Genomic DNA, 23,893 nt, shown 5'->3' on the forward strand with positions numbered 1-23,893 from the left:
TGAGAAATTGTTCTGAGAACCAGAGGCAAGGCTGCAACCAGCACATAGACAGGGGTCATTGGTCTAGAAGGGGAGTCTTCTCCAGATGAGAGACAGCCAGCTTGCCCTGTGCTCACCATGTGCCCAGATAGTGGGGGCTTAGCAGGAGGAAGGTGTGAGGAATCCCAGGCCTTTGGAATTCCTTGAGAAAGCAGTGTTGTTTTGAAGGTAAGGCAGGGGATTGGTGACTGGAAACTTGGAGGTGAGTGAGAACCTAGGGATGAACGTTCAGAAGCAGGGCTGGAAGGAACTTAAAAGGGACATTTGGATTGTTTCTAGCTTTTGGGCAAAATCTAGGATTAAACATGATTTTTTCATTGATAGAATGCTCTATCAGTGATAAAGCCTCTTAATCTAGAAAACATACACCTCTAGGGGGCTTTACAGAGTCCCCAAACTCCCTGAAATTATGCTCAAAATATTTTGTGTCTAAGTGGAATGTGCATGTTTCCAAGGTTAAGCACTGCTTTTTTAGGAAGTAGGAGGTCCATCCGCCACTGTCAGCTTGCTGGTTTCTGCTTACCCTCCTCCCCACTTCGTTCTTGAGGGGGTGCTTTGCTGGTCTTTGGCAGGGCCGCCACTCTGGGTCAGCACATCTGAGTCACACATATTCCTCCCCAGCCCTATTGGAGGCTTTGTCAAAGTCATCTGCCCCTACCCAGGTCCCACCTGCTACAGGTGAGGGTTTTATGACAGCCGTGGCTGCAGTGAGTCTCCTCGACCTCTCGCCAGCTGTTACCCAGCAAAGCACCTTGGGGAGGGTGGGGCTGCCCACTTCCGGGGAGGGAGGGAGGGGGAGGGGAGAAGGAAGTTGATCTAAACCCGCCTCTTTCTCTCTCTGTCTCCCTTCCTGCCCTATTCCCCTCCTGCCCCTTCCCTCCCACCTTGCTTCTGGTGTACCGTCCTGGAATTGCACGCGCTTCCTGACCACCAGGCTCTGGCCCTTGAGAAGCCAGCGGGGCTTTGTCCCTGTTGCTCTCCTTGCCAAACCCAGTCTCTCTGCTAGTGGTGGTTTCGGTTGCGACACCGTCCAGGTTCCCAGGCAGGAACCGCTCGGCCTGGCTGCTTAGCTACTTTTCACTGAGGAGGTGGTGGAAGGTGTCGCCTGCTCCGGCTGAGTAAGGGTGGCTGGCTGAGCCGGCAGCCCCCGCCCTGGGCCTGGCTCTTCCCGGCCTCTGTACTTTGCCCTCGCTGCCTGACAGGTTCTGCTGTGGGCACTGCTGAATGGAAGTCGCTGGTAGTCCTTTTCCCTTTCTCCAGTCGGGTATGTTGTCCCCCTTTTTACTCTAGGATTGCCTCCTCCTCTTTTCTTTCCTCTCATCTCAAACATAGGATCTTTAGAGAGTTGCTAAGGGGTGCCCTGCCTGAGTCCAGTATAGTAATATTCATGGGAAGGGTGTCCAGATGTGGAAGAGGCATTGACTAGGAAAGGAAGAGGGGGCACATACCAGAAGGGTCTCCCCTGAGAACAAGCGGCTTGACAAGTGGACGAGGAGGGGCTGGTGGGAGGCAGAGGCCTGAGGCCTCAGAGAGGATGCTCCCATGCTACAGTGAGGGGGAGCCTAGGATCTGGGGCCATCGCCCAGGACTGGTGCCCAAGGGACACTTTTCTCCCCCAACTCTATAGTGCCTGGCTTACTCTGCTTCTGGCCAGGGAATATCACCCCTCCTGGTTTGGCCCCTTCTCAGCCCTCGGGAAGCCAAAGGACACTTGAGGCCAGCCCTGAATGCAGAGCCCCAAAGCATGAGCTTCTCCATGGGACAACTGTTGGTAGGAGCCTCCAGCATTAGGGCAGGGGCCCTGCCTACCTGAGTCAGCGCCAGGCCTCTCGGGGTGGAGGCTGTCTTCCGGGCAAGCCTGACAACACACCTAGGCCGAGTCTGAGATCCCAGGCGGAAGGGGCCTGACAGGCCCAGTGGATGCAAAACTATCTTTTTATTTTCTCCTCCATGTCCTGCCTTCTCTCTTCCTCTCAGTAGCAGACCCCAAAGCTGTTTCAGCCCTACTTCTGAATCAGGCCTGCTTAGTGACTGCTTGGTTTGCCTTTTGGTTCCAAATAACTGCCTTGCAGGGTGACCCCTTATTCTTTCTAAAGGCTACTTGAGAGCCATAGGGGCTACTCTTGACAGACCTCCTCCATCCTTCAGGGCCTGTCTGGAGTATGATATAGGCCAGAGCTTTGGGAGTGCCTGGTGCGCCACGTCTTACTATAAGCAGGGAGGATGGTGGTAGAGGGGAGAGCGTGGCTTTTGCCAGGTCCTATTGAGTTGGCCCAGCAGGGCAGCTAATCCTCAGCCTGCCATCCTGTTGGTGAGACCCAGGGCCAAGCTGAATGGTGCAGCCAGAACCAAAAAAGAGAAACTCTCTCTCCATATTAGCCACTGCATACTCTTACCTCTTTATCCTTCAGGGAAGAAGCTAGGTGAGGAAGTTGCCTCACTTGGGGCCTTGGCCCAAGAAGCATTTCTGTTGGAGACTCTCTCTTCTCTTTTCCCTTTTTCTTTTCTCTGCTTCCTTCCAGCGGCTTGCCTCCTTACCCTGGCTCACATCCCTGCTGTGGGAAACATCTTACAGCATAGAAGAAGGGGTGCAGGGGTAAGTAAGGGAAGGATTGAGCACTTGGAGTCCTCTGAGTTGGATGGTTCAGTCCCGAAAAGGGGGTTGGTGACTTTGGAGCAGGGGATCAAAGAGCAAGCACCAGTGCTTGTTGCTTCTCTGGCTCCTGAACAAGCAGAACCTCCTCTCTTTCCCTGTCCTGGATACCCAGCGTGGGACCAGCCCTTCACAGCCACCCTGTCTTGAGTTCCTGACTCTCCTCCTTCCCTCTTTTGAAGGCTAGAGGTGCTGGTGTCGGCTAGCAACAGGTTGAGGGAGTGTGGCATTTCACCAGGTCTGGAGGAGAGCGGGCACTCAACCTGGCCCCTTCTGCGGAAAGGCCCGTAGCATCTCTTGTCAGCCTCCAGCTGAGCTGTAGCTGGCTTAGCGGGCTCAACTTCGATTTGGAAGGTTGTTTTGACAGTAAGACTTCTGGATTGGCAGACAGTAGTATTTGGGGACATAATGATTGCTCTTATTGAACATTGGATAAGGCATTTTACATGTGCTCTTTCATCTACTTGTGTAAAGTAGGGAATGTTTGTTGCCACTTTACAGATAAGGAAATTAAAGCTTGTACGTTGGGGAGCCAGGGCTTGAACCTGATTCTGTTGGACTGCAGAGTTCCTCGGGATCCTGCCTGGCACAGGTGTCTGGCAGTATTGGCCACTGGTCGTTTTTTGGGTAGTTCTCTTCCCCATTTGTAATAGTCTCACCTCCTTCTTGACAATGTTGATGTTACACTTGTTTTGTTTTGGGGTTTTTTGTGTTTGTGTGTGTGTGTGTTTTCCTTTTTGTGAATGGGGGTCTCACTGTATTGCCTTTTTAAATATATTCTTTTTTTTTTTTTCCTTTTTGTGAACAGCAGGTCTTGAACTCTTGGGCTCAAGCTATCCTCCTGCCTCTGCCTCCCTAAGTGCTGCCTGTAAAGGCATGAGCCACTGTGCCTGGCTTGATGATGTTGATGATAATAATAAAGTTAATATGTGCTGAGTAGGTGACAGATTTAGGATTTGAAACCTGGCAGCTTATCTCCGACATCTACAGTCTTAACCAGAAAGGAAGAGAATGAATGGTACAATCTTGCTTGTGGTTGTTAAGCTCCTTGAGGCCCAGTGTGCAGCAGGGCCAGGCAGGGAACGCTGACCTGCTGTGCCACACAGACCAGCCCCTCGGTTCACCAAGAGGGATGGGCAGAGCAGAGCTCGGGATGGGCAGAGCAGAGCTCAGGATGGGCAGAGCAGAGCTCAGGATGGGCATGGGATGCCCAGATTTGGTCTCAGTTGGCAAAAGGCCCAAGTCTGCAGGTAGATGCTAAATCCCTGGTCTGGATTTTGAGAACTTAGAGACCGTCACACTTCCTGCTGCCTTGGGCTTATATCCTCAGAGAAACAGGGAGTGATAACAAACTTAGAAGGTGAACTAGAGGTTGCCAAGGAAACTTTCCCACCCATCTTCCTCTCGTAGGAGTTGGGGCAGAAGGAAGGTTTTTTCCTGTTCATTGCCCCTTAGGCAGATGGGTAGGGTTGGAGGCAGTCTAGCAGCACTGAAAGGGAGGATGGGGCTGAGAAAAAGGTAGCCTGAGGAGACCAGGCTTTCAGTACCCTGCTGGACAGGGCTAGGGTACCCTTCAGGAGGCTGGCCCGATCAGGTGCCAGCAGGGCCTAGAAATGCCCTTCTCTCCAAGGGGTGTGAACCCTAGAGTTCCTTTCGAAGGGAAAAAAGCAGGTATTTAAAAATCCACTTGTCTTGCAGACACTGTTTGAGGACCAACCAGGCTTAGGTGAGCTACAGGGTGCGTGGAGAACAGAGCACCAGAGAGCTCTGTGGGCTGGAATGAGCAGACAATAAGAGCTGGGGGGCTTCATGGAGATGCAAAGTTGATGAGGAAGAGAGAAGGAAGTTAAAAGGGCCTCTTCTGGGATGTGAGGAGCCTCCCCCTTCAAACATCTACCAAATGCATGGGATCTTCCTCCTCCAAGGTCCAACCCCATGTGTTTCTGGGATCTGGTCAAACAGCTCACCAAAAGACAGCCTGCAGCTACTATGCAAAGGCCCTACGTGGGCACAATGAAGAAGGGGAAATGTCAGAATCAGGATACTGTATTTAACTTGCTGCTGTCGTTTCTGCCTGAAAAGCATCTGGTTGAGCTAGCAAGCTTCTTGTCTAGGAATGCTGGACAGTTCCTTGGGTAGTAGCAAGTCATTCTTTTTTTCTCTGTGGTTTTTGAGTGCTTCACGTACAGCCAGCAGGGGCCATGAAAGGAAGAACTTTCACTCACACTCCTCTGGTCACCCTGCTGCCCTCCAGACTGTTTCCTTGAAGTTTCCAAGGCAGCTCTGGATGGTTCTGGGATGAGGCTCTGGCCTCATATGCTTTGTTGCAGTATGCTGGAGCGATCGCTCCAGATGTTCTTTGTGAGATGTAAACCAGGGCGCTAATCAGGAGTTAGACCAGACTCTGCATTTTTTTTTTTTTTTTTTTTTTTGAGACAGGGTCTCGCTCTATCACCCAGGCTGGAGTACAATGGCATGATCATGGCTCACTGCAGCCTCGAACTCCTCCTGGGTTCAAGTGATCCTCCCGCCTCATCCTCCAGAGCAGCTGGGACTATAGGTGCATGCCATCACACCCAGTTGATTTCTTAATTTTTTTTTTTTTTTTTTTGAGACGGAGTTTCACTCTTGTTGCCCAGGCTGGAGTGCAGTGGTGCGATCTCAGCTCACTGTAACCTCCTCCTCCTGGGTTCAAGCAATTCTCCTGCCTCAGCCTCCCTAGTAGCTGGGATTACAGGCACCTGTAATCCACCACGCCCAGCTAATTTTTTGTATTTTTAGTAGAGACAAGGTTTTACTATGTTGGCCAGGCTGGTCTCGAACTCCTGACCTCAAGCAATCCACCTGCCTCAACCTCCCAAGATTTCTTAATTTCTTAATTTTTTGTAGAGACAGAGTCTCCCTATGTTGCCCAGGCTCGTCTCGAGCTCCTGGCCTCAAGTGATCCTCCTGCCTCAGCCTCCTAAAGTGCTGGGATTTAGGCATGAGCCACCTTGCCTGGCCCAGACTCTGAACAGTTTTAGTGAGATACCATAAGTTTATCCATTTGAAATTTATATGAGTGGCTTTTATTAAATTCACAGTTGTGTATCCATCACCACAATCAATTTTAGAACATTTTCATTACCCCGAAAAGAAACCCCATACTCCTTAGTTTTCACGCTTAAATTTCCCCCATCTTTCTCAGCAACCACTAACCTACTTTCTGTCTCTATAGATTTGCCTGTTCTGGGCATTTCATATAATGGAATCATACAATATGTGGTTCTTTATGACCAGCTTTGTTTACTCAACATCGTTTTCAAGTTTCTTCTGTGTTGTAGCATATATTCTTTTTTACTGCCAACCAATATTCCCCGATAAGGATATGCTACGTTTGTCTATCCGTTCATCCAGCTGATGGGCATTTGAATTGTTTCCACTTTTTGACTATTATGGATTATGGTGCTGTGAACCTTGGTTACAGGTTTTTTGTGGATTTCTGTTTTCATTTCTCTTTTGTATATACTGAGGAGCGGAATTGCTGGCTCATATAGTCTGTGTTTAGCACTTTGAGGAATGTACACGTCTTCACATAGATGTATGTTTTTTGTCTAGACCATACCCTTTTTGTACAGGTTGAACATCTGTAATCCAAAAGCCAAAATGCTCCAAAATCTAAACTTTTTGAGTGCCAGCATGATGCCACAAGTGGAAAATTCTACACGTAACCCCATATGACAGGTTATAATCAAAATTCAATCACTTTATTTCATGCACAAAATTATTTTAAAATGTCATGAAATTACCTTCAGGCCATGTATATAATGTACACATGAAAAATAAATGTTTAGACTTGGGTCCCATCCCTGAGATATCTGATTATGTATATGCAAATATTCCAAAATCCAAAACAATTTAAAATCTGCCACGTTTCTGGTCCTAAGCATTTTGGATAAAGGATATTCAACCCGTATTATGTTTATATGCCTCTTCAGTGCTGGTCGTTGTAGCTTCTGCTTCCTCATCCCCTCATTTGAGCCGGGTGGCAGAGCAGGGCAGACTGCTGCCTTGCTCAGACCTAATCGTTCAGTTCTTTCATTGTACAAGTATTCATTGAGCAGCAAACATAAGCCAGTCTCTCTAAGTGCTGGGATGTATCAGTGAATGAAGAATATATGCCTGCTTTCATGTGCTTCCATTTTTACTGGGGGAGACGGCAAATAAATGTAAAGTGATAAATAACAAAGGTTCAGTGGGGCATTGGTAGTTCAGCGGCAGAAATTTCGTCTCCTACGCGGGAGACTCGGGTTCGACTTTGGCCATGCAGTCCTTCCATGCAGGAAGGGCTACTATGTTTCTACCCAACAAAGTTATTATGGCTGGGCGCAGTGGCTCACGCCTGTAATTCCAGCACTTTGGGAGGCCAAGGCGGGCGGATCACCTGAGATCAGGAGTTTGAGACCAGCCTGACCAACATGGAGAAACCCTATCTCTATTGAAAATACAAAATTAGCCAGGAGTGGTGGCGCATGACTGTAATCCCAGCTACTCGGGAGGCTGAGGTGGGAGAATTGCTTGAACCCGGGAGGTGGAGGTTGCGGTGAGCTGAGATCACACCATTGCACTCCAGCCTGGGCAACAAGAGTAAAGCTCTGTCTCAAAAAAATAAATAAATAAAAAATAAAGGTTCATGTAAGTTTTGGGTGGCAATGAGGGCGTTGAAGCAGTTATGACCATGTAGCTACCATGACTTTGAGATGCAGTCTTCTCGCAGTGTGCGCAGGCAGCATGGAGGGAGGCAGGGTACCGGCTCTCCCTCCTGAACCAGACGAGCTGTTGTGTTGCCAATGGAGGTTCAGGGAGCCAGTGATGGGACAGCTCTGCTCCTGAGCTTTGCCACCCACAGGACCTGGGCACTGGACCTTATGATGTGCTTCTTTGGAGTGAAGACTGGCTGTCATCTCAGCCCCCTCTCCTTTCTTCTGCTGCCATATCATTCTTCACATGCCTACCAGCCCCCTGGAATCTGCCCCTGCACCCTCATCCCTTATATATTTTGCAGAGAGCGTTTAGAGGACTGGAAGTGTAGCATGTAATGGTATGTCTGTTTCCACCCCGCAGCCCACCTTGGGACACCTTGACTCCAAGCCCAGCAGTAAGTCCAACATGATTCGGGGCCGCAACTCAGCCACCTCTGCTGATGAGCAGCCCCACATTGGAAACTACCGGCTCCTCAAGACCATTGGCAAGGGTAATTTTGCCAAGGTGAAGTTGGCCCGACACATCCTGACTGGGAAAGAGGTGAGCACTGGGACTGGGGACATGGCAGCACCTCCCAGCCCTGTTGACACTCAGCAGGTGGTGATGGGACTACTACTGCAGCCAACCTCTTGTTTATCTGGCAGAAATGAGATCTGAGATATAGGGGTGCAAAAAGCTGTGGGATGAAAAGGAGTAAGAAATATAAAGGAGGAAGTAGATTGGAATCCTAGGTTTCACCTGGTCAGAGAAGTGATTTGGGGCCTTTTTGTCTCATCCTCAGGTAGCTGTGAAGATCATTGACAAGACTCAACTGAACTCCTCCAGCCTCCAGAAAGTAAGCACATGGCACCTCCTGTCCCTTTTTTTTTTTTTTTTTTTTTTTTTTTTTTTTTTTGAGTCAGAGCCTCACTCTTGTCACCCAGGCTGGAGTGCAATGGTGTGATCTCTGCTCACTGCAACCTCCGCCTTTTGGTTTCAAGCGATTCTCCCGCCTCAGCCTCCCGAGTAGCTGGGATTATAGGCACCCGCCACCACGCCTGGCTAAGTTTTGTATTTTTAGTAGAGATGGGGTTTCACCATGGTAGCCAGGCTGGTCTCGAACTCCTGACCTCAAGTGATCCGCTCGCCTTGGCCTCCCAAAGTGCTAGGATTATAGGCGTGAACCACTGCCCCCAACCCGCCTGTCCCTTTCTAAATCTCTCTTCTGGGGTCAATGATCTACTGACCCCATTTAGACCTTCTCTTGAATTCCTAGTTTAAATTTTCTGGCCATTTCACTCACCGTCCCCCAACCATTCCCTCCCATGGCTCTGCTACCTTCGGGGCTTTGGTTGGATCATCTGTGGTGACTCCTCCTGAGTGGGCTTCCTGGCCATAGGCACTGGCTCTTGTGAAGTCTTTCTGTTCATTCCCAGCCACTTGGCCTACCTGTCTGACCTGCCATAGGCACTGGCTCTTGTGAAGTCTCTGTTCATTCCCAGCCACTTGGCCTACCTGTCTGACCTACTTCCTGCATCTTGTTATCTTCTGGCTTGTGGCCAGCCCTATGCAAAAACACATGTTTGTAGCCACTACTAGAAACACATGCAGCTACTTCAAGATCTGGAATGATACAGGGGAGTGGCTTTAGAAATACAAGAATAAGAGGAAGCAGGGAACCTGCCGGTGGGTTCTGTGCCAGCTACCTTTTAGAGAATGAGCTCCAGCTCAAATTTTCTGAACAAAACCTAGTTCTGTTCATCTTGTGGCAAATCAGATATTTTCTCCATAAGCATATTGTGGCAGTTGAGTTAGGAGAAGGCATGATTCGTGCTAACAGAGTCAGATAGTGATACTGGGAACCTTAGGAGTAAGGGCTGAGGATTGTTGTTGAGGGCGATGCTCATGGAATTAGAGTGGATGAGTTGTTCTCCTGACATGCAAATAGCCAGAACCAAGGTGTTTCCTATTTATTGTTACCCCTGGGATCCCTTCAAGGGTTCTTCAGTTCAGTAGAAACATTGTTGTCATCATCAGGGTGTCCCTGCTTGAAGCTTTCTAGGAGGAAGGGAAAAAGGGCTGCTTATGACATCCTGGCTCCAGCCCCACAGAAGAAGTCAGCGTGGGGTGGGCCATTTGGCCTTGGGAGCAGTCTAGCCTGCCATCGTAATAATCGCCAGTCCACCAAGCCATCTTATTCCCGACCTTGTTTTTCTCCCTAATTCTTCTTGGTTTTCTCCCTAATTCTTCCTGACTCTCTGGAAGGCACCAACACCAGACAAATAGAGCCATTTTCAAAACCTTTTGAGACTCTTTGTTACTAAAGCCAGTCTGATTCTGGCCAAAAATGTGATCTCAGCAATGATCCCTGAAAAATGAACATTGAAGAAGCTAGCCCCCTCAGGGGTCTAGACAAGCCCAGAAAACCCCAAGTTCTCCCAGAAGAATGTCACTTCCATGCCAGGTGAGCAGCCTCAGGGGAAGAAGCCCTGGCAGCTGCCTCTGGCCCCATTTCAGAGCTGCTCCCCATTACTGCCCCAGAGGGTGGTATCCAGGCTTTTTGCCTCTCCATCCAAAATATCTGTTGGACCAGGGAAAAAAGTAAGAAAAACCTAGGCCCTAATAAAGGGTAAGGTCAGCATTGGGTTCCTGAGGATTGGAAAGCCTTTTTCTTCTTTTCCTTTCTAGCTTAGGAAAGCTCTGGGGCATCATTAAAGGGGAAACAAATGTATTCACTTTATTCCATAAACCATATCTTGAATTAGGGCTTCCCCTACCCCCAACAAAAACAACAACAAAAACTAGTTCTGTTCTTTGTGCAAGTGATGAGGCCTGAAATTACAAAAAGCCCCACCTCCAGTTCTCTGGCCCCCGCAGAGGGGAAGGAGTTCATTTCTGTCATCTTTCTTTATGGAAATACATGGTTTGGAGCCCCTGGTTTTGTTTCACAAAGAGAGCGTGAGTGTGTGGAGGTGGATTTGATTAAAATTGGCATCAGCTATATATAGGAGTGGCTTCTTCTGTCACCACCCTAGAGGCCCAGGAAGGAAAGGCCTATCCCCTAGAACAGAGCCCTCTGACTACTGTAAATCAGAAAATGATGGGGTCCCCCTCTGGTGCTCTACCACCCCTTTACACAGACCAAGCTGGGGTGTGTACTGTCACTGAACCAAGGCAGCAGCTCGGATTCTGAATATTCACGCACACGGGCTCACACTCCCTCCAGTAGAGGCACCCAGCCAAAACCTGCCTGCTGTTTTGGGGCTGGATTTGGTAGACGCAGCAGAGGGCATGGCTGGCTCATCCTGATGCCATCCCGGGTAGCACGTCCCCACAGCCAGCCCTCCTCCAGCTTCCCCAACTTCCCAGCCACGGGGAAGGCCGTGCATGAGCTAGACAACCACCGTATTTTCTTTTCCCTGCCCGGTTTTGGTTTTTTGGGAAAAACAAATCCTGGCAGGGACTGTTTGGAGAGACCTGAGGGGAGCAAGTTGGGCAGGCATGACCCCTGGTATTTTATCTTCCAGCTATTCCGCGAAGTAAGAATAATGAAGGTTTTGAATCATCCCAACATAGGTGAGCACAAGTTGTTATTTCTTTCTTCTTCCCCAACAGCAAGGCACTGCTTTCCAGCATGTCATCTTCTCCCCGAGGTGCACTGCCTTCTGGAGTCTGCAGTCTTCAAGGATGCCCCTGGGGAAGCTCAGCTCAAAATCCATCTCCCCTTCTGGCACACTGGGTTGTCCTTAGCAGTTTGGCTGGCATGAGAGGAACTTGTTCTTGGGAGTGGGGGATCATGAAAGGAGGGGAGACTTTGGTTCCTAGGATGCTCCTGGACATGTTGGAGAGCAGTATGTGGCCCCTGTTGCTTCTTGACTTAAGGCTTGGCCTTTTCTCTTGTAGTTAAATTATTTGAAGTGATTGAGACTGAGAAAACGCTCTACCTTGTCATGGAGTACGCTAGTGGCGGTAGGTGTGGAACTGCCTCTTCCTGTTGTGCCCCCACTTCTTCCACCTCCAGCCAGCTCTGACTGAGATCCCTGCCTGGTCTCTTACAGGAGAGGTATTTGATTACCTAGTGGCTCATGGCAGGATGAAAGAAAAAGAGGCTCGAGCCAAATTCCGCCAGGTAGGTGTGACTCCCTCCATAGGAGCTAGGCCTGACCTCTGCTTTTGGGGTTTGACATGTAAGGATAAGCTGCCTGTCTGTAAGTGGCCCTTGGAGGGTACTTTGGGCTCTGCTTATCGGTGTGGCAGGTTAGCACTAAGTCACAGGGTCACTGCTCTGTCAGCCCCTGTGGCCCACCCTCAGGCACCCCTGGGTTAACCCTTCTTCCTTCCTTTCAGATAGTGTCTGCTGTGCAGTACTGTCACCAGAAGTTTATTGTCCATAGAGACTTAAAGGTAAGGCATGCACTTCTCCTTGTGCCTTTGAGTGGGAGCCAGGTTGTTGCCTCTTGGTTCTCCATGATAAAACCATCAATAACCATCAGGCCCTGAGTGTTCCAGGAAACTCCAGCCTTTCTTTTTTTCTTTCTTTCTTTCTTTCTTTTTTTTTTTTTTTTTTTTTTTTGAGATGACCAGAAAGCCCCTAGGGCTGCCTCTGATAGAGGCCTTGTGGCTGGACCTCGGGTTCCATTCTAGCCCTTGAGCAGGGGGCCTCTGCCATTTCACCTCTTGGCACATCACCTTTCAGTGCTGCCAAGCGAGGCAGGCACACTCCAGGCTTTCTCAGTCTTTCAGGCAACCTGGTAGCTGACCCAGGGAAGAGTGCTGAAAGTTCCACAGCTGTATCCCAGCTGCTTTGCAGGCAGGCACACACGTACCATCTCCATCACCAAGATACTCAAGTTTGAGGACACCTGTGGGTCTCTTGGCTGCTGAGTCCTCACAGACATGATTTGATTAACCTGGGCCTGATGCTGAAGCTTTGCACAGCTCACAGGGTCTCTGGGCCTTCAGATCCCATCTCTCCCATGGCTGCCCACGTGAGGAGTGGCCTGCATTGCCTTCCTCCTGCCCAGCCTATTCACGCTGATTGAAGCCCTGCCCTGAAATTGGTGGAGAAAGTTCTGAGACTGAAGATGACTTTCCGTTTGTTCTCCCATTCCCCTCAGCTCCTTCCTGCCCAGGGCCTTAGTCTGGTCCACTTGGTTCCCTGATGTTTTCCATCTTACCTCCCAGGCAGAAAACCTGCTCTTGGATGCTGATATGAACATCAAGATTGCAGACTTTGGCTTCAGCAATGAATTCACCTTTGGGAACAAGCTGGACACCTTCTGTGGCAGTCCCCCTTATGCTGCCCCAGAACTCTTCCAGGGCAAAAAATATGATGGACCCGAGGTGGATGTGTGGAGCCTAGGAGTTATCCTCTATACACTGGTCAGCGGATCCCTGCCTTTTGATGGACAGAACCTCAAGGTGGAGTGAAGTGCAAGCTTTTTATTGCTTCTCATTTCCTCTCGGCCTCTGGTCTTAGCCCTGACCTCCTGCCTTTGCCACCTGTCTACATTTGTCCCAAGCCAAAGCTTCAGAGAAGGGCTTGCTGAGGTAGCAGCAGTCAAAGGCCTTCTGCACCTGGGAATGAATAACCTCAGTTCCTTTCTCGAAAGATGGGATAAACTGTGTGTGTGTTCATCCCCCAAGGCACTCCGGATTGCAGGCCTCGGACTGGTCAAGTTAGAGGGTACGAGGGTATTTGACTTCACTTGCCTCTCTGGTGAGGTGTCTTGTCCCCAGGCTGTCTGCCTTCTTCCATATTTCATTTATGTCTGCTTTGCCAGGCTTAAGCTCTCAGGATCTTGGATATTAGGTTTCTTCCTTTGGCCTTGGGGTGATTTCAATTTTCTAACCCTGGATCCTCCTGCAGGAGCTGCGGGAACGGGTACTGAGGGGAAAATACCGTATTCCATTCTACATGTCCACGGACTGTGAAAACCTGCTTAAGAAATTTCTCATTCTTAATCCCAGCAAGAGAGGCACTTTAGAGGTGAGCAGTGGAGCCCAACTGGCGGAAGGGCCTGGGGTCCCCACAGAAACTTTCCAGCTGAGTTTCTTCCCCCTGCCCTTTTCCTTCTCTGTGCTCCCCAGCAAATCATGAAAGATCGATGGATGAATGTGGGTCACGAAGATGATGAACTAAAGCCTTACGTGGAGCCACTCCCTGACTACAAGGACCCCCGGCGGACAGGTGAGGCTGTGCCGGGCTGTGAGGTTAAGCTTGCCTAGGAGTTGAGGCCAGTCTTAACTGTATGTCCCCCTGTGCAGAGCTGATGGTGTCCATGGGTTATACACGGGAAGAGATCCAGGACTCGCTGGTGGGCCAGAGATACAACGAGGTGATGGCCACCTATCTGCTCCTGGGCTACAAGAGCTCCGAGGTGTGTGCTCCCTGCTCCATTCTCTGACCTGGCCAGCCTCACTGTCTGTAGCACCTATGCTTCTAACACCTGTTGAGGGCAGAAGCTCATCTCTGAGTAGGTGTGCTCTCTGCTCACCAATTTTAAGCCTCAGCTTTGGTGTCTAAGGTCCTCTGGCCCATTCACTGATCTCCATGAGTGAATTAATAGAAAGCTGGTAGGGTCGGTGTGGGACTGGGTCAGAGTTTCAATACGGGTGAGTTGATCTAGGTTAGTCTGCATTGATTAGATGTGTCTAGGTCATCGGCTAGCACTACTACATTGATCTAGATATCTTTGTGTCTCTTTTTGTATCTGGAAGTGTACATTTCTGGGTGTGTGTGTGTGTGTGTGTGTGTGTGTCTCTGTGTGTGTCTGATCGGAAGTTTGAGTCTGTTGCTTTTTTTTTTTTTTTTTTTTTTTTGAGACGGAGTTTCGCTCTTGTTGCCCAGGCTGGAGTGCAATGGCAGGATCTTGGCTCACTGCAACCTCCGCCTCCCGGGTTCAAGCGATTCTCCTGCCTCAGCCTCCCAAGTAGCTGGGATTACAGGCATGTGCCACCATACCCGGCTATTGAGTCTGTTGCTTCTGTCTAGTGCTTTACGTTTGGGTGTGTGTATCTGTGTGTGTGTGTGTGTGTGTGTGTGTATGTGTCCGTCTTCCCGTCTGTGGATCTGGAGACTTTGTGATTGTTCTTCTGCCCATTTGGGTTTTGTTCATCATCTGAGTATCCCCACATGAACTCCCAGCCTCCCTGCCCTGCTCTCCCTCTGGTGGTGGGATCCTTAAGAGGCACCTGGTGACACTTGGTATAGGCCCATATTGCTCTGTGTTGAGGGGACTGGACTTGAGTCTGGACATGTGTTCTTGCGGATGTTTGTGTCTCTGGGTGTGTGGGCTTATGTATTCCTCTCTGAGACTGTGTTTGTCAGTGTCTGTGTCAGAGCATGTGTGTCTCCAGGGTCTCCTCCAGGGGGGATGTATTGGTCTTACAAGTGGATGTCCGGTATGATCCTGGGGTGTTTGAGTGTTGGGAGAGGGCGGTATGTGTAAATGTGTCCATCCGTAGGGATCTCCACATGACTTCTGCCCTCCCTTGAAGCTGTTTTCTGTTTCTTTCAGCTGGAAGGCGACACCATCACCCTGAAACCCCGGCCTTCAGCTGATCTGACCAATAGCAGCGCCCCATCCCCATCCCACAAGGTACAGCGCAGCGTGTCGGCCAATCCCAAGCAGCGGCGCTTCAGCGACCAGGGTAAATGCTTTTGGGAGTTGTAGGTGGGGACTCACCCCTCTCCAGAGAGGTTACAGGTTCTGTGGGGACTTGGGTAACACAACTAAGTTTCAGTCCTGGTTCAGCCACTTATTAGTAGTGTGGCTATGGGCAAGCCACTTCCCTTCCCTCGCCTCTGTGGAATGGGAGCTTGCTGGGTTGTTGGCCAGCCCTGTAGGAAATGAGCATGCGTGGGGCTGGCGCTCAGTGGACCCCTTGGCCTTACCCATTCCCATCCTCCCTCTGGCCCAGCAGCTGGTCCTGCCATTCCCACCTCTAATTCTTACTCTAAGAAGACTCAGAGTAACAACGCAGAAAATAAGCGGCCTGAGGAGGACCGGGAGTCAGGGCGGAAAGCCAGCAGCACAGCCAAGGTGCCTGCCAGCCCCCTGCCCGGTCTGGAGAGGAAGAAGACCACCCCAACCCCCTCCACGGTGAGCCGCACCCCCCGCCCTCTCCTTCCTTCCTGCGGTGGGGCCTGCCCTCTCCAGGCAGCTCTTCTCTTAATTCAGACTCTGTTCCCTTTGGCTACTACTTCTGCTTATAGCAGGAAGCCTCGCTCCCAGGAGTAAATGCAGAATCCTTTCCTTAACCTACCACTGTCTGCTTCAGGTGGAAGGGACAGGAAGCCTGTTCCATGAACCTGGGGGGAGAACCTGGCTGTAGACCACTTTGGCTTTCTGATAGAACGCTTGCCCTTTATTCCCCACAGAACAGCGTCCTCTCCACCAGCACAAATCGAAGCAGGAATTCCCCACTTTTGGAGCGGGCCAGCCTCGGCCAGGCCTCCATCCAGAATGGCAAAGACAGGTGAGAGACCCGGGCCCTGCCTGCCTCGCTCCCTAGGAGCCATGTCTCACAGGGTGATGTCTGTCAGCAGCACCGTCTCCTGTCCCTGCCAGCGCATTGCTCCCTGCTCCCTGGAGTTCCATCCTGGCTGTGTCCAGTCCAGCTTTCCCCTCCCCTATTCCACGCCATTGCCTCCTCCCCATCTTCCTCTGACTGCTACTTGCAGTTTGCCAAGTGTGGGGCTGACCGTGGCCATCTCAGCTACATGCTCGCTTCTTGACCACGGCCAGGGCATGGCAGCTGCCCTCCTCTAGACATGAGCAGCTAAGGCCTTGTGTTGGGGGTCCCAGCTCAGGGCAGAACCAAGAGATGCCCACCTTGAGGGGTGTACACATAGAGGGCGACTCCAGCCATCCCCATGAGACCAGAGCTCCCCCGCCTTCACCGGCCGCATTTCTTGGTGTTGCATTCCTGGCTCTATCTCTTCTGAGTTTATGAAAGTTTCCCCTCAGCAACACCCCACTCTTTCTGTAGAAGAAACTCTCCTGTTCTTAAAATTCTTAGGAGGCCAGTGCAGCCTGGAGGCAGCGGCCCCTTGTCTGCTCTCCTTCATTTCTGATTTCCTCTTCCCAGGCACTGACCCACCTCGCTGCTTCCCGACCTCACTCACCTCCACTTCTCAACCCCGCATTCCTCAGTTCTGACTTGCATCCCGCTGCTGCCCAGGCCTGACCTCTACCCTGCCAGAGCTCCCCAGCTCTGGCCCTTTCCCTGCCCTTGCTTCCTAATCCAGGCCTCCCGCCCTCACTCACCCCTAACACGGGCCTCTCCGCTGCTTTTGTTTCCTAGCCTAACCATGCCAGGGTCCCGGGCCTCCACGGCTTCTGCTTCTGCCGCAGTCTCTGCGGCCCGGCCCCGCCAGCACCAGAAATCCATGTCGGCCTCCGTGCACCCCAACAAGGCCTCTGGGCTGCCCCCCACGGAGAGTAACTGTGAGGTGCCGCGGCCCAGGCAAGTGTGCTGGGGCAGCTGGTGCACCTGCTGCCCTCAGCCCACCCTACCCCCTTGCCCCAGCAATTTCTTCTTCCCACTTGGGGGTCCTGCTGTGTTCTTGTCATCTTAGCCACAAGAAATGGGTCTGTCCCCTGCGGCCAGGAAGTGGAGGGAACAAAAAAGAGCATTAATGCCCCTCTTTTCCAGTTCTCCCTCTCAGAACAGGTATGCAGGAAGCTGTCCTAAGGCTCCAAAGGGAAACCTTTTTGTTCTGAACCTTCCAGGGTTTCCTTAGGGACCCCAGGGATAGTCGGCATCACAGGGACTCAATCCTCAAGGGTTGGTCCCCATTGCCGCCTTGAGGGTCCAGTCTGCCCGGCTCCCAGGGAGCCCGCTGTCTCCAGCCTAAACCACACTCCCCACAGGGGTCCTTCCTTGCCTCCCTCCCTCCCTTCCCAAACCATCTCCTTCCACTTCCACGAGACTTCCTTCTCACCACTGTCCTCAGTAGTCACACCCTTCCTTCTGTGTCCTCGTGATGGCTGCCTCTGCCCTAGCATCCCCCTCCCTGTCCCCACCACAGGGTGTCCAGGTGCCCAGTGATGATGGCTGTCCTGTACCCTAATTCGTCCCCCTCAACCCCACTTCTCTTCCCACAGCACAGCCCCCCAGCGTGTCCCTGTTGCCTCCCCATCCGCCCACAACATCAGCAGCAGTGGTGGAGCCCCAGACCGAACTAATTTCCCCCGGGGTGTGTCCAGCCGAAGCACCTTCCATGCTGGGCAGCTCCGACAGGTGCGGGACCAGCAGAATTTGCCCTACGGTGTGACCCCAGCCTCTCCCTCTGGCCACAGCCAGGGCCGGCGGGGGGCCTCTGGGAGCATCTTCAGCAAGTTCACCTCCAAGTTTGTACGCAGGTAAGCAAGGAGCTTTGGGTGGCAGAGAGTCTCAGGCCAGGCCTTCCTGCTTTACTCGGGGTGGGTTGGGGGTTGGGGGTTGGGGTTTGGGACACTCTGTACCGGTATTAGGTCCTGGGGTTAGAAGAGGCTTCAGGAAGCACAAGAAATTAGGTCTTTGTCAACACCTTATGTGCCCAGGCCCACCCCTCTTAGGCCTCTCCCCAACTCCTCACAGGCACCCCTCATTCTCTGGCCCCAAGCAGATGGCCGATGCCGCCTCCTCTCTAGGAGAGTGTGAACTCAGATGCTAAAATAAAAGCCCCCCCTTCTCTCCTGGGTTCCCATGGAAACTTATATTTGGTGACGCAGCTGCAAAGTCATGAGGCATGAGCCAGGCTGGGGCCAGCAAGGAAAATTTTGTCCTGGTCTCTTGCCCCTTTGACTGCCTCTCCCACTAGTTGGTTCTGTTTCTGGCTGCAGGCGCAGCCATGCCCTTCCGCCCGGGGGTTTTAGGGTGAAACCTATAAATGAAATCACTGGCGAGGGCCTACAGTGGCCTCTTCCCTAACCTAACTCCGATGTGCCAAAGGTTTCCTGTGTTGGACCCAGGGTGGGGATCTCTTCACGGGGTTTCTCACACCTGAGCCCCCAGCCACCACAGAGGTGCAGCTTGAAGTGCATCCAGCCAACTGGCTGGCCTCCTGGGATGCTCCGCATCCCCATCCTGCCATTCCTCTCCCTGCCTTGGAGTAGCAGCTCGGGAAGCAGCAGGGGCTTTGAGAGAACAGGCTCGCCTGCCCTTCCTCTACGTTTCACTCCACTCTGCTGGAGGAGCCAAAGCCACTGCCCCATCCAAGCCCCAGAATGCAAGTGTGAGGCCTGCAGAGAGTGTGGGCAGGTCTGAAAGCCTGGGACTCTAGTCTCGCTGAGCGGCTCTTCCGAAAATGGGATGACCCTTGAACCTGTAAAGCCACCTCCCCCACCTGCTTATCCACATACCGTCTTGTTGGTTTTTTTTTTTATTTCTTTTTTTATTTTGTCTTTTTTTTTGTTTGTTTTTTTAGAAATCTGTCTTTCAGGTTTGCCAGAAGGTAGGCGTTGAGCCCGCTCTGTGTGTGTGTGTGTGTGTGTGTGTGTGTGTGTCTGTGTGTCTGTGTCCTGTGTCCTGCCTCCATCACTAACTCCCCTTTTCTGGCTCTTACTCTCCTCCATCTGCTTAACCAAGTCTGTGTGGCCCTCCTCTCTCTGCCATCTTAAAGGGATGAAGACTGCCTCTGATTGGGCATCAGCACAAGGCCTGCCCTCCATGCCCCCAGTACGAACAGGCAGGGCTAAGAGGCCACATTGGCCCACTCAGGGCAAATGGCTTTAAAAATGAGGGCCTTCCTTGGGCCCACAGTTACGCCTGTCCTCAAGTAAGGGGAGACTGTCTCAGGGAAGCCTCCCTTTAAGATTGTCTCCTCTCACCCACCCCACCCCACCCCCACTCCCTCTCACCCCAGGTTTTGGTCACAAGTGTTGGGATCCTTTCCTGCCCTTTCCCTTGTCATGTGCATGCGCTATGAGGAAGCTCCAGGGTTACAAGTGCATCTGGGATGGTATCTTGTTTGTTGTCTCCTGGGTTTCCTGAACTTCAGAGCTATGTGACCTCTTCCCCGTGGCCTATGGGATCGCAGGACTTTGGAGACACTACGGGGACCCTGGGGCCCCAAGGTTTCAGTCTGATTCCCCCAGACCTTAGGAGCTTTTGTCTCACAAATGGAGCACAGCACCCCCTCCTGGCAGCTCCTGCAGAACTAGCCCCACCCACCCGCACCCCTGCCCCAGCACCCCTGCCACCAGCAGCATCTGGATAAATCAAGCCTCTTCTCCTCTAGGCTGTTTTCTCCAGATATGGCCTGTCTCTTCCAAAGTGCGGGGAGCTGGGACATTCTAGGGCAACGGCCATTCTACCCCAAGCCGTAGCAAAACAACAGGAGATCTCTGCACCCTTACTCAGGGGTCTCCCTTCACAGGCCCCTTCCTGGCTCTTTCACCCCTGGCCTTATGCTCATCCTCTCTGCAGGCCTCAGGGACCAAATACCAAGCTGAAGACCAAGGGCCAGGTTAAGAGTGCTTGTTCCCCAAGGCTGTCTGCTCAGGCCCTGCATTGGGACTGGGATGCCTGGCAGGCACATTGGTGCCACAGCTGATGGAGGAACGTCCAGACAGGGTCTTCAGGCTTTCCCTATCCCCTCCTCCTCCCACCCAGCTCTTGACTGCATGACTGGCTGCTGCCTCAAGGGGCCCCAGCAGGGGGCTGCCCCACAGGGGGTCTGGAGAGAGCAGGGAGGGTGCCTTCCTCGCACAGCCGGGCTCCCTGCTCGCAGTGCGCTTGTGTGCACCCCTGTGTTGGTTGTGTCTTCCTGTTTATTTCTATGTGCTGCTGCTCTTCCTCCTTCCTCTCACATCCTTCCTCCTCTGCAATCCCCAGTTTCCTAGCTCCAGACACCCATCTTCCAGCCAGGAGCTGGAGAAGCCGCTCAGCGGGGCCAGACCTGTTCCCCACCCACCCAACCAAGGTGTCTGCCCTGCCCTGCCCCACCCCACCCTCATCCTCCCTGCGTATGAGCAGATGGCCTGGCAGGCCAGCAGGTAGGGGAGTTGGGAAATGTCGGAGGAGGCCGCCTTTTCCACTCAGCAGCAGGAAGCCATCCCCAGGTGCCTACCATGCAGACCCAGGCCTTGGCACTTTGAGTCTCCTGACAGAGGCCCTTGCGTAGCCACGGCCCCTCCTCCTACAGAGATCCAAAGCATTGCAGCCCCTTTCCTCCAAAAGGACTGCAGTCCTGAGACCCTAGCGTGTGGCTCCAAAAACGCACTCACACCCGCAACCCCCAGAACAGCGCGTGAGCCCTGGCTGTGGGGGAGCAGCCTCGTGCCAGGCCGTGTGCTCAGTGTGCTCAGTGAAGTGCGTGCACAGCCACTCCCCCTCCTCCCCCAGAGCAGAGGCTCCTTATCCCCGGCACAGATCTGGGAATGTGGGGAGGGACAAGCCCCATGTGCTGGGCTCCCTGCTGGAAAGGAATGGTTGAGCCGCCAGTGTGAGGTGCTGCAGAGCCCTGTTGGCTTGCCAGGTGATGGGCAGAGGGCCCTGGGCTTGGGTCCTGCCCACCCACTGGTGGCACCTCCCCAGACCCACTCTCATCTGGGTCTGTGGCGGCGGAAGGAGCGAGAGATCCCAGCACTAAACTCTCCCTCGCTCTGTTTTTTGAGGAACCTGAATGAACCTGAAAGCAAAGACCGAGTGGAGACGCTCAGGTGAGAGGGCTGGAGCCAGCACTGGCCCTGCCCGGGCCACCGGGCTTGCCACAGCCTCCTGCTCCTCTCTTCCTTCTGCCACTTGGCTCTTCCTCCCGTGGTTCTGCCCTGTCCCTACCCTCTGGGGCCTCCCTTTCCTCAGAGAGTTTCCCCTTCCCAAACCCAATTGCAGGAGTTACGGGCCCTTCTCCTCAGGTCTGGTACATTCTGGAAGTCGGAGTTCTGGGTCGGGTGGTCGGGGCTACAGATTCCTACCCCTGGACTATCCCACCTCCCTGTGCTCCGAGGCTTCTTTCTGGAGAGAGAGTCTGTGCTCGTGCTATTGAGGGCACTGGTGTCTTCCCTGACCCCACCCCTCCTACCCCAAGGCTGGCTTCTCCTCCCCTTCGCTGTCCTGAGAGATGGGGGTTGGAGGACTGCCACCCTCCGCCCCCGCAGGCCAGGGGCCACGCCTGGCTGCTCCTGCTCCCTCCCGCTCTCCTCTCTGGGCTCAGGGGCTGTCTGCCAGGGTGGCTCTCCTGGGGTGGGGTGCCTCAGCCCCCCCGTGACGCCCGCCTCTGCCCTCTCCACAGACCTCACGTGGTGGGCAGTGGCGGCAACGACAAAGAAAAGGAAGAATTTCGGGAGGCCAAGCCCCGCTCCCTCCGCTTCACGTGGAGTATGAAGACCACGAGCTCCATGGAGCCCAACGAGATGATGCGGGAGATCCGCAAGGTGCTGGACGCGAACAGCTGCCAGAGCGAGCTGCATGAGAAGTACATGCTGCTGTGCATGCACGGCACGCCGGGCCACGAGGACTTCGTGCAGTGGGAGATGGAGGTGTGCAAACTGCCGCGGCTCTCTCTCAACGGGGTTCGATTTAAGCGGATATCGGGCACCTCCATGGCCTTCAAAAACATTGCCTCCAAAATAGCCAACGAGCTGAAGCTTTAACAGGCTGCCAGGAGCGGGGGCGGCGGGGGCGGGCCAGCTGGACCGGCTGCCGGCCGCAGCGCCGCCCCACCTGGGCGAGACTGCAGCGATGGATTGGTGTGTCTCCCCTGCTGGCACTTCTCCCCTCCCTCGCCCTTCTCAGTTTTCTCTTACATGTTTGTGGGGGGTGGGAGATTGTTCTCCAGCCCCCCACATTCACCCCTGCCCAGAGATTCCCCCTTCTCCTCTCCCCTACTGGAGGCAAAGGAAGGGGAGGGTGGATGGGGGGGCAGGGCTCCCCCTCGGTACTGCGGTTGCACAGAGTATTTCGCCTAAACCAAGAAATTTTTTATTACCAAAAAGAAAAAAGAAAAAAAAAAATCCCAGCGGCCACCTTTCCTCCCTGCCCCATTGGGACAGTCGAGACTGGATCTGTGGGGTTTCCCGGGAGGGTGGCTCAGGGCTGGAACACTCTCAGGCAAGAGTGGTGGAGCTCCCGTCAGGCCCTCCGCCAGGCCCACTGTGGGCTTCTCCCCTCTCCTCCCTCCTTCCCCTCCAAGCAAACCACCAGAGGTGGCCTTCCCCTGACCTCAGGCCCCTGGGCTGGAGGCCTGGGCGGTGGGGCAGGGGGCGGGGGTGCTGCGCAGCCCTGCAGTGGGTGGGGCTGGGGTCTGCTCCGGGGCTGCTGAGGCTGGAGGGCCGGCACAAGGCTCCGCCTCCCTCCACACTGTACCCTCTGCCCCTCCTCCCCAGAGCTGGGCATTTCCTTCCACAAGCTGCTGTGGGGACGTGTGTTCCCTCAAAGTCTGTGCCATCTTCTCCCACCCCTCCCGGGTAGAAGGAGGGGCTGACCCCAGGGCTGGGAGAGGGGAGGGGACTGGAGGGCAGACTGGCTCCTCGGTCCCCAGGGGGCCGCTTGGGCTGTTGGTCTCCAGAGCAGGGCCACTGGGCACTCTGTGATGGGGGAGCCTTTGTCTGAAAGCACAGCCCCCTCACCCTTCCTCTCCCCATGGCTTCCCCTTCATTGGCATTAATCTGGGCACCAGCTCTCTCCATAGCAGTGACTTCCCTCACCACTCTCATCTCTCAGCCTTGCCTTTTCTTCCTGACACTGTCGCCCCCTCCTCTCAGGAGACACTGCCCAGGGCCACCTGGCAGAAGGCTGGGTTAGGCAGCAGGGCCGGGAGCGTCTGCCCTCCACAGGGTGGGGGACAGATAGGCGAAGCGACTCCCAGCTTGCTACCCTCAGTGGCCAGTGTGGGCGTGGGCGGTTTGGGGCGCTTGGCTGGTGGTGGCCACTGCATCCCTTAATTTATTTCTCTGCTGTTTCTGTTCTTGAGAAATTGGGGGTGGGAGTCCTACACAGAGGCTGCCCCTACCCTCACCTGAGTTGTACATTTTTTTGTGATGGGTTTTATTTTTTATTATTTTATTTTATTTTATTTTTTTTTGATTTATGATGACTCCACCCCTCTTCATCACCCCCGCTCCCAGGCCAGGCTCAGCGATTAAGCCGAGCCCTTGCGTCCTAGGAAGGGGCCTTGCCAACCTCAGCCCTCCTGCCCCACACTCCTACTGCGGCTCAGACCAAGGGCTCCCCCTCCCTCCCTTCCCCCCTCCTGCCCTATGGAACAGCCCGGGTGCTCTGAGGGGGCCGGGAGGGCATGGCTTGGCTCCCAAAGGGGGTAGGGGCCCGGGGCACCCAGGCAAGGTGGCCCCTCCCCGTCTAGCCCCCTCCTCCCCAACCCTGCACTTAGTTTCTCCTCTGGATCAAACACGTAATAAAGAGAATGTTTGGAATCTGAGCTGCCTCCTTCTGTTTCTTCTCCCAGCCAGGCAGGGACCCAGTCCCCTGTGGGCAAGATGTGGCCTAGCCCGCCTGCCTTGCAGGAGAGACTTGATTCCTGTCTGGGGC

General features: G+C 53.3%; 1 protein-coding gene across 15 annotated transcripts in view; it reads left to right on the forward strand.

Moving 5' to 3' along the window:
• The window catches only part of MARK2 (microtubule affinity regulating kinase 2), a 72,027-nt gene extending 48,244 nt beyond the window's left edge, over nucleotides 1-23,783 (forward strand). Inside the window, exons 2-19 of one of the 15 annotated variants that reach the window (XM_003828541.6) lie at nucleotides 7,796-7,975; nucleotides 8,217-8,270; nucleotides 10,942-10,990; nucleotides 11,318-11,383; nucleotides 11,473-11,543; nucleotides 11,762-11,818; nucleotides 12,599-12,835; nucleotides 13,284-13,403; nucleotides 13,505-13,604; nucleotides 13,682-13,794; nucleotides 14,935-15,067; nucleotides 15,338-15,519; nucleotides 15,798-15,895; nucleotides 16,724-16,885; nucleotides 17,527-17,784; nucleotides 18,831-18,857; nucleotides 21,022-21,066; nucleotides 21,639-23,783. In XM_003828541.6, coding sequence (XP_003828589.1) covers nucleotides 7,796-7,975; nucleotides 8,217-8,270; nucleotides 10,942-10,990; nucleotides 11,318-11,383; nucleotides 11,473-11,543; nucleotides 11,762-11,818; nucleotides 12,599-12,835; nucleotides 13,284-13,403; nucleotides 13,505-13,604; nucleotides 13,682-13,794; nucleotides 14,935-15,067; nucleotides 15,338-15,519; nucleotides 15,798-15,895; nucleotides 16,724-16,885; nucleotides 17,527-17,784; nucleotides 18,831-18,857; nucleotides 21,022-21,066; nucleotides 21,639-21,999 — 2,313 coding nt within the window. In that variant the 3' untranslated portion in view covers nucleotides 22,000-23,783. The remainder of the gene's footprint in view (nucleotides 1-7,795; nucleotides 7,976-8,216; nucleotides 8,271-10,941; nucleotides 10,991-11,317; nucleotides 11,384-11,472; nucleotides 11,544-11,761; nucleotides 11,819-12,598; nucleotides 12,836-13,283; nucleotides 13,404-13,504; nucleotides 13,605-13,681; nucleotides 13,795-14,934; nucleotides 15,068-15,337; nucleotides 15,520-15,797; nucleotides 15,896-16,723; nucleotides 16,886-17,526; nucleotides 17,785-18,830; nucleotides 18,858-21,021; nucleotides 21,067-21,638) is intronic. The other 14 variants (XM_034932844.3, XM_034932849.3, XM_034932847.3 and 11 more) reach the window with 14 other exon arrangements.
• The last annotated feature ends 110 nt before the right edge of the window (nucleotides 23,784-23,893 follow it).

The sequence above is a fragment of the Pan paniscus genome, chromosome 9, assembly GCF_029289425.2.
Source record: "Pan paniscus chromosome 9, NHGRI_mPanPan1-v2.0_pri, whole genome shotgun sequence".
In the NCBI taxonomy this organism is placed as follows: Eukaryota; Metazoa; Chordata; class Mammalia; order Primates; family Hominidae; genus Pan; species Pan paniscus.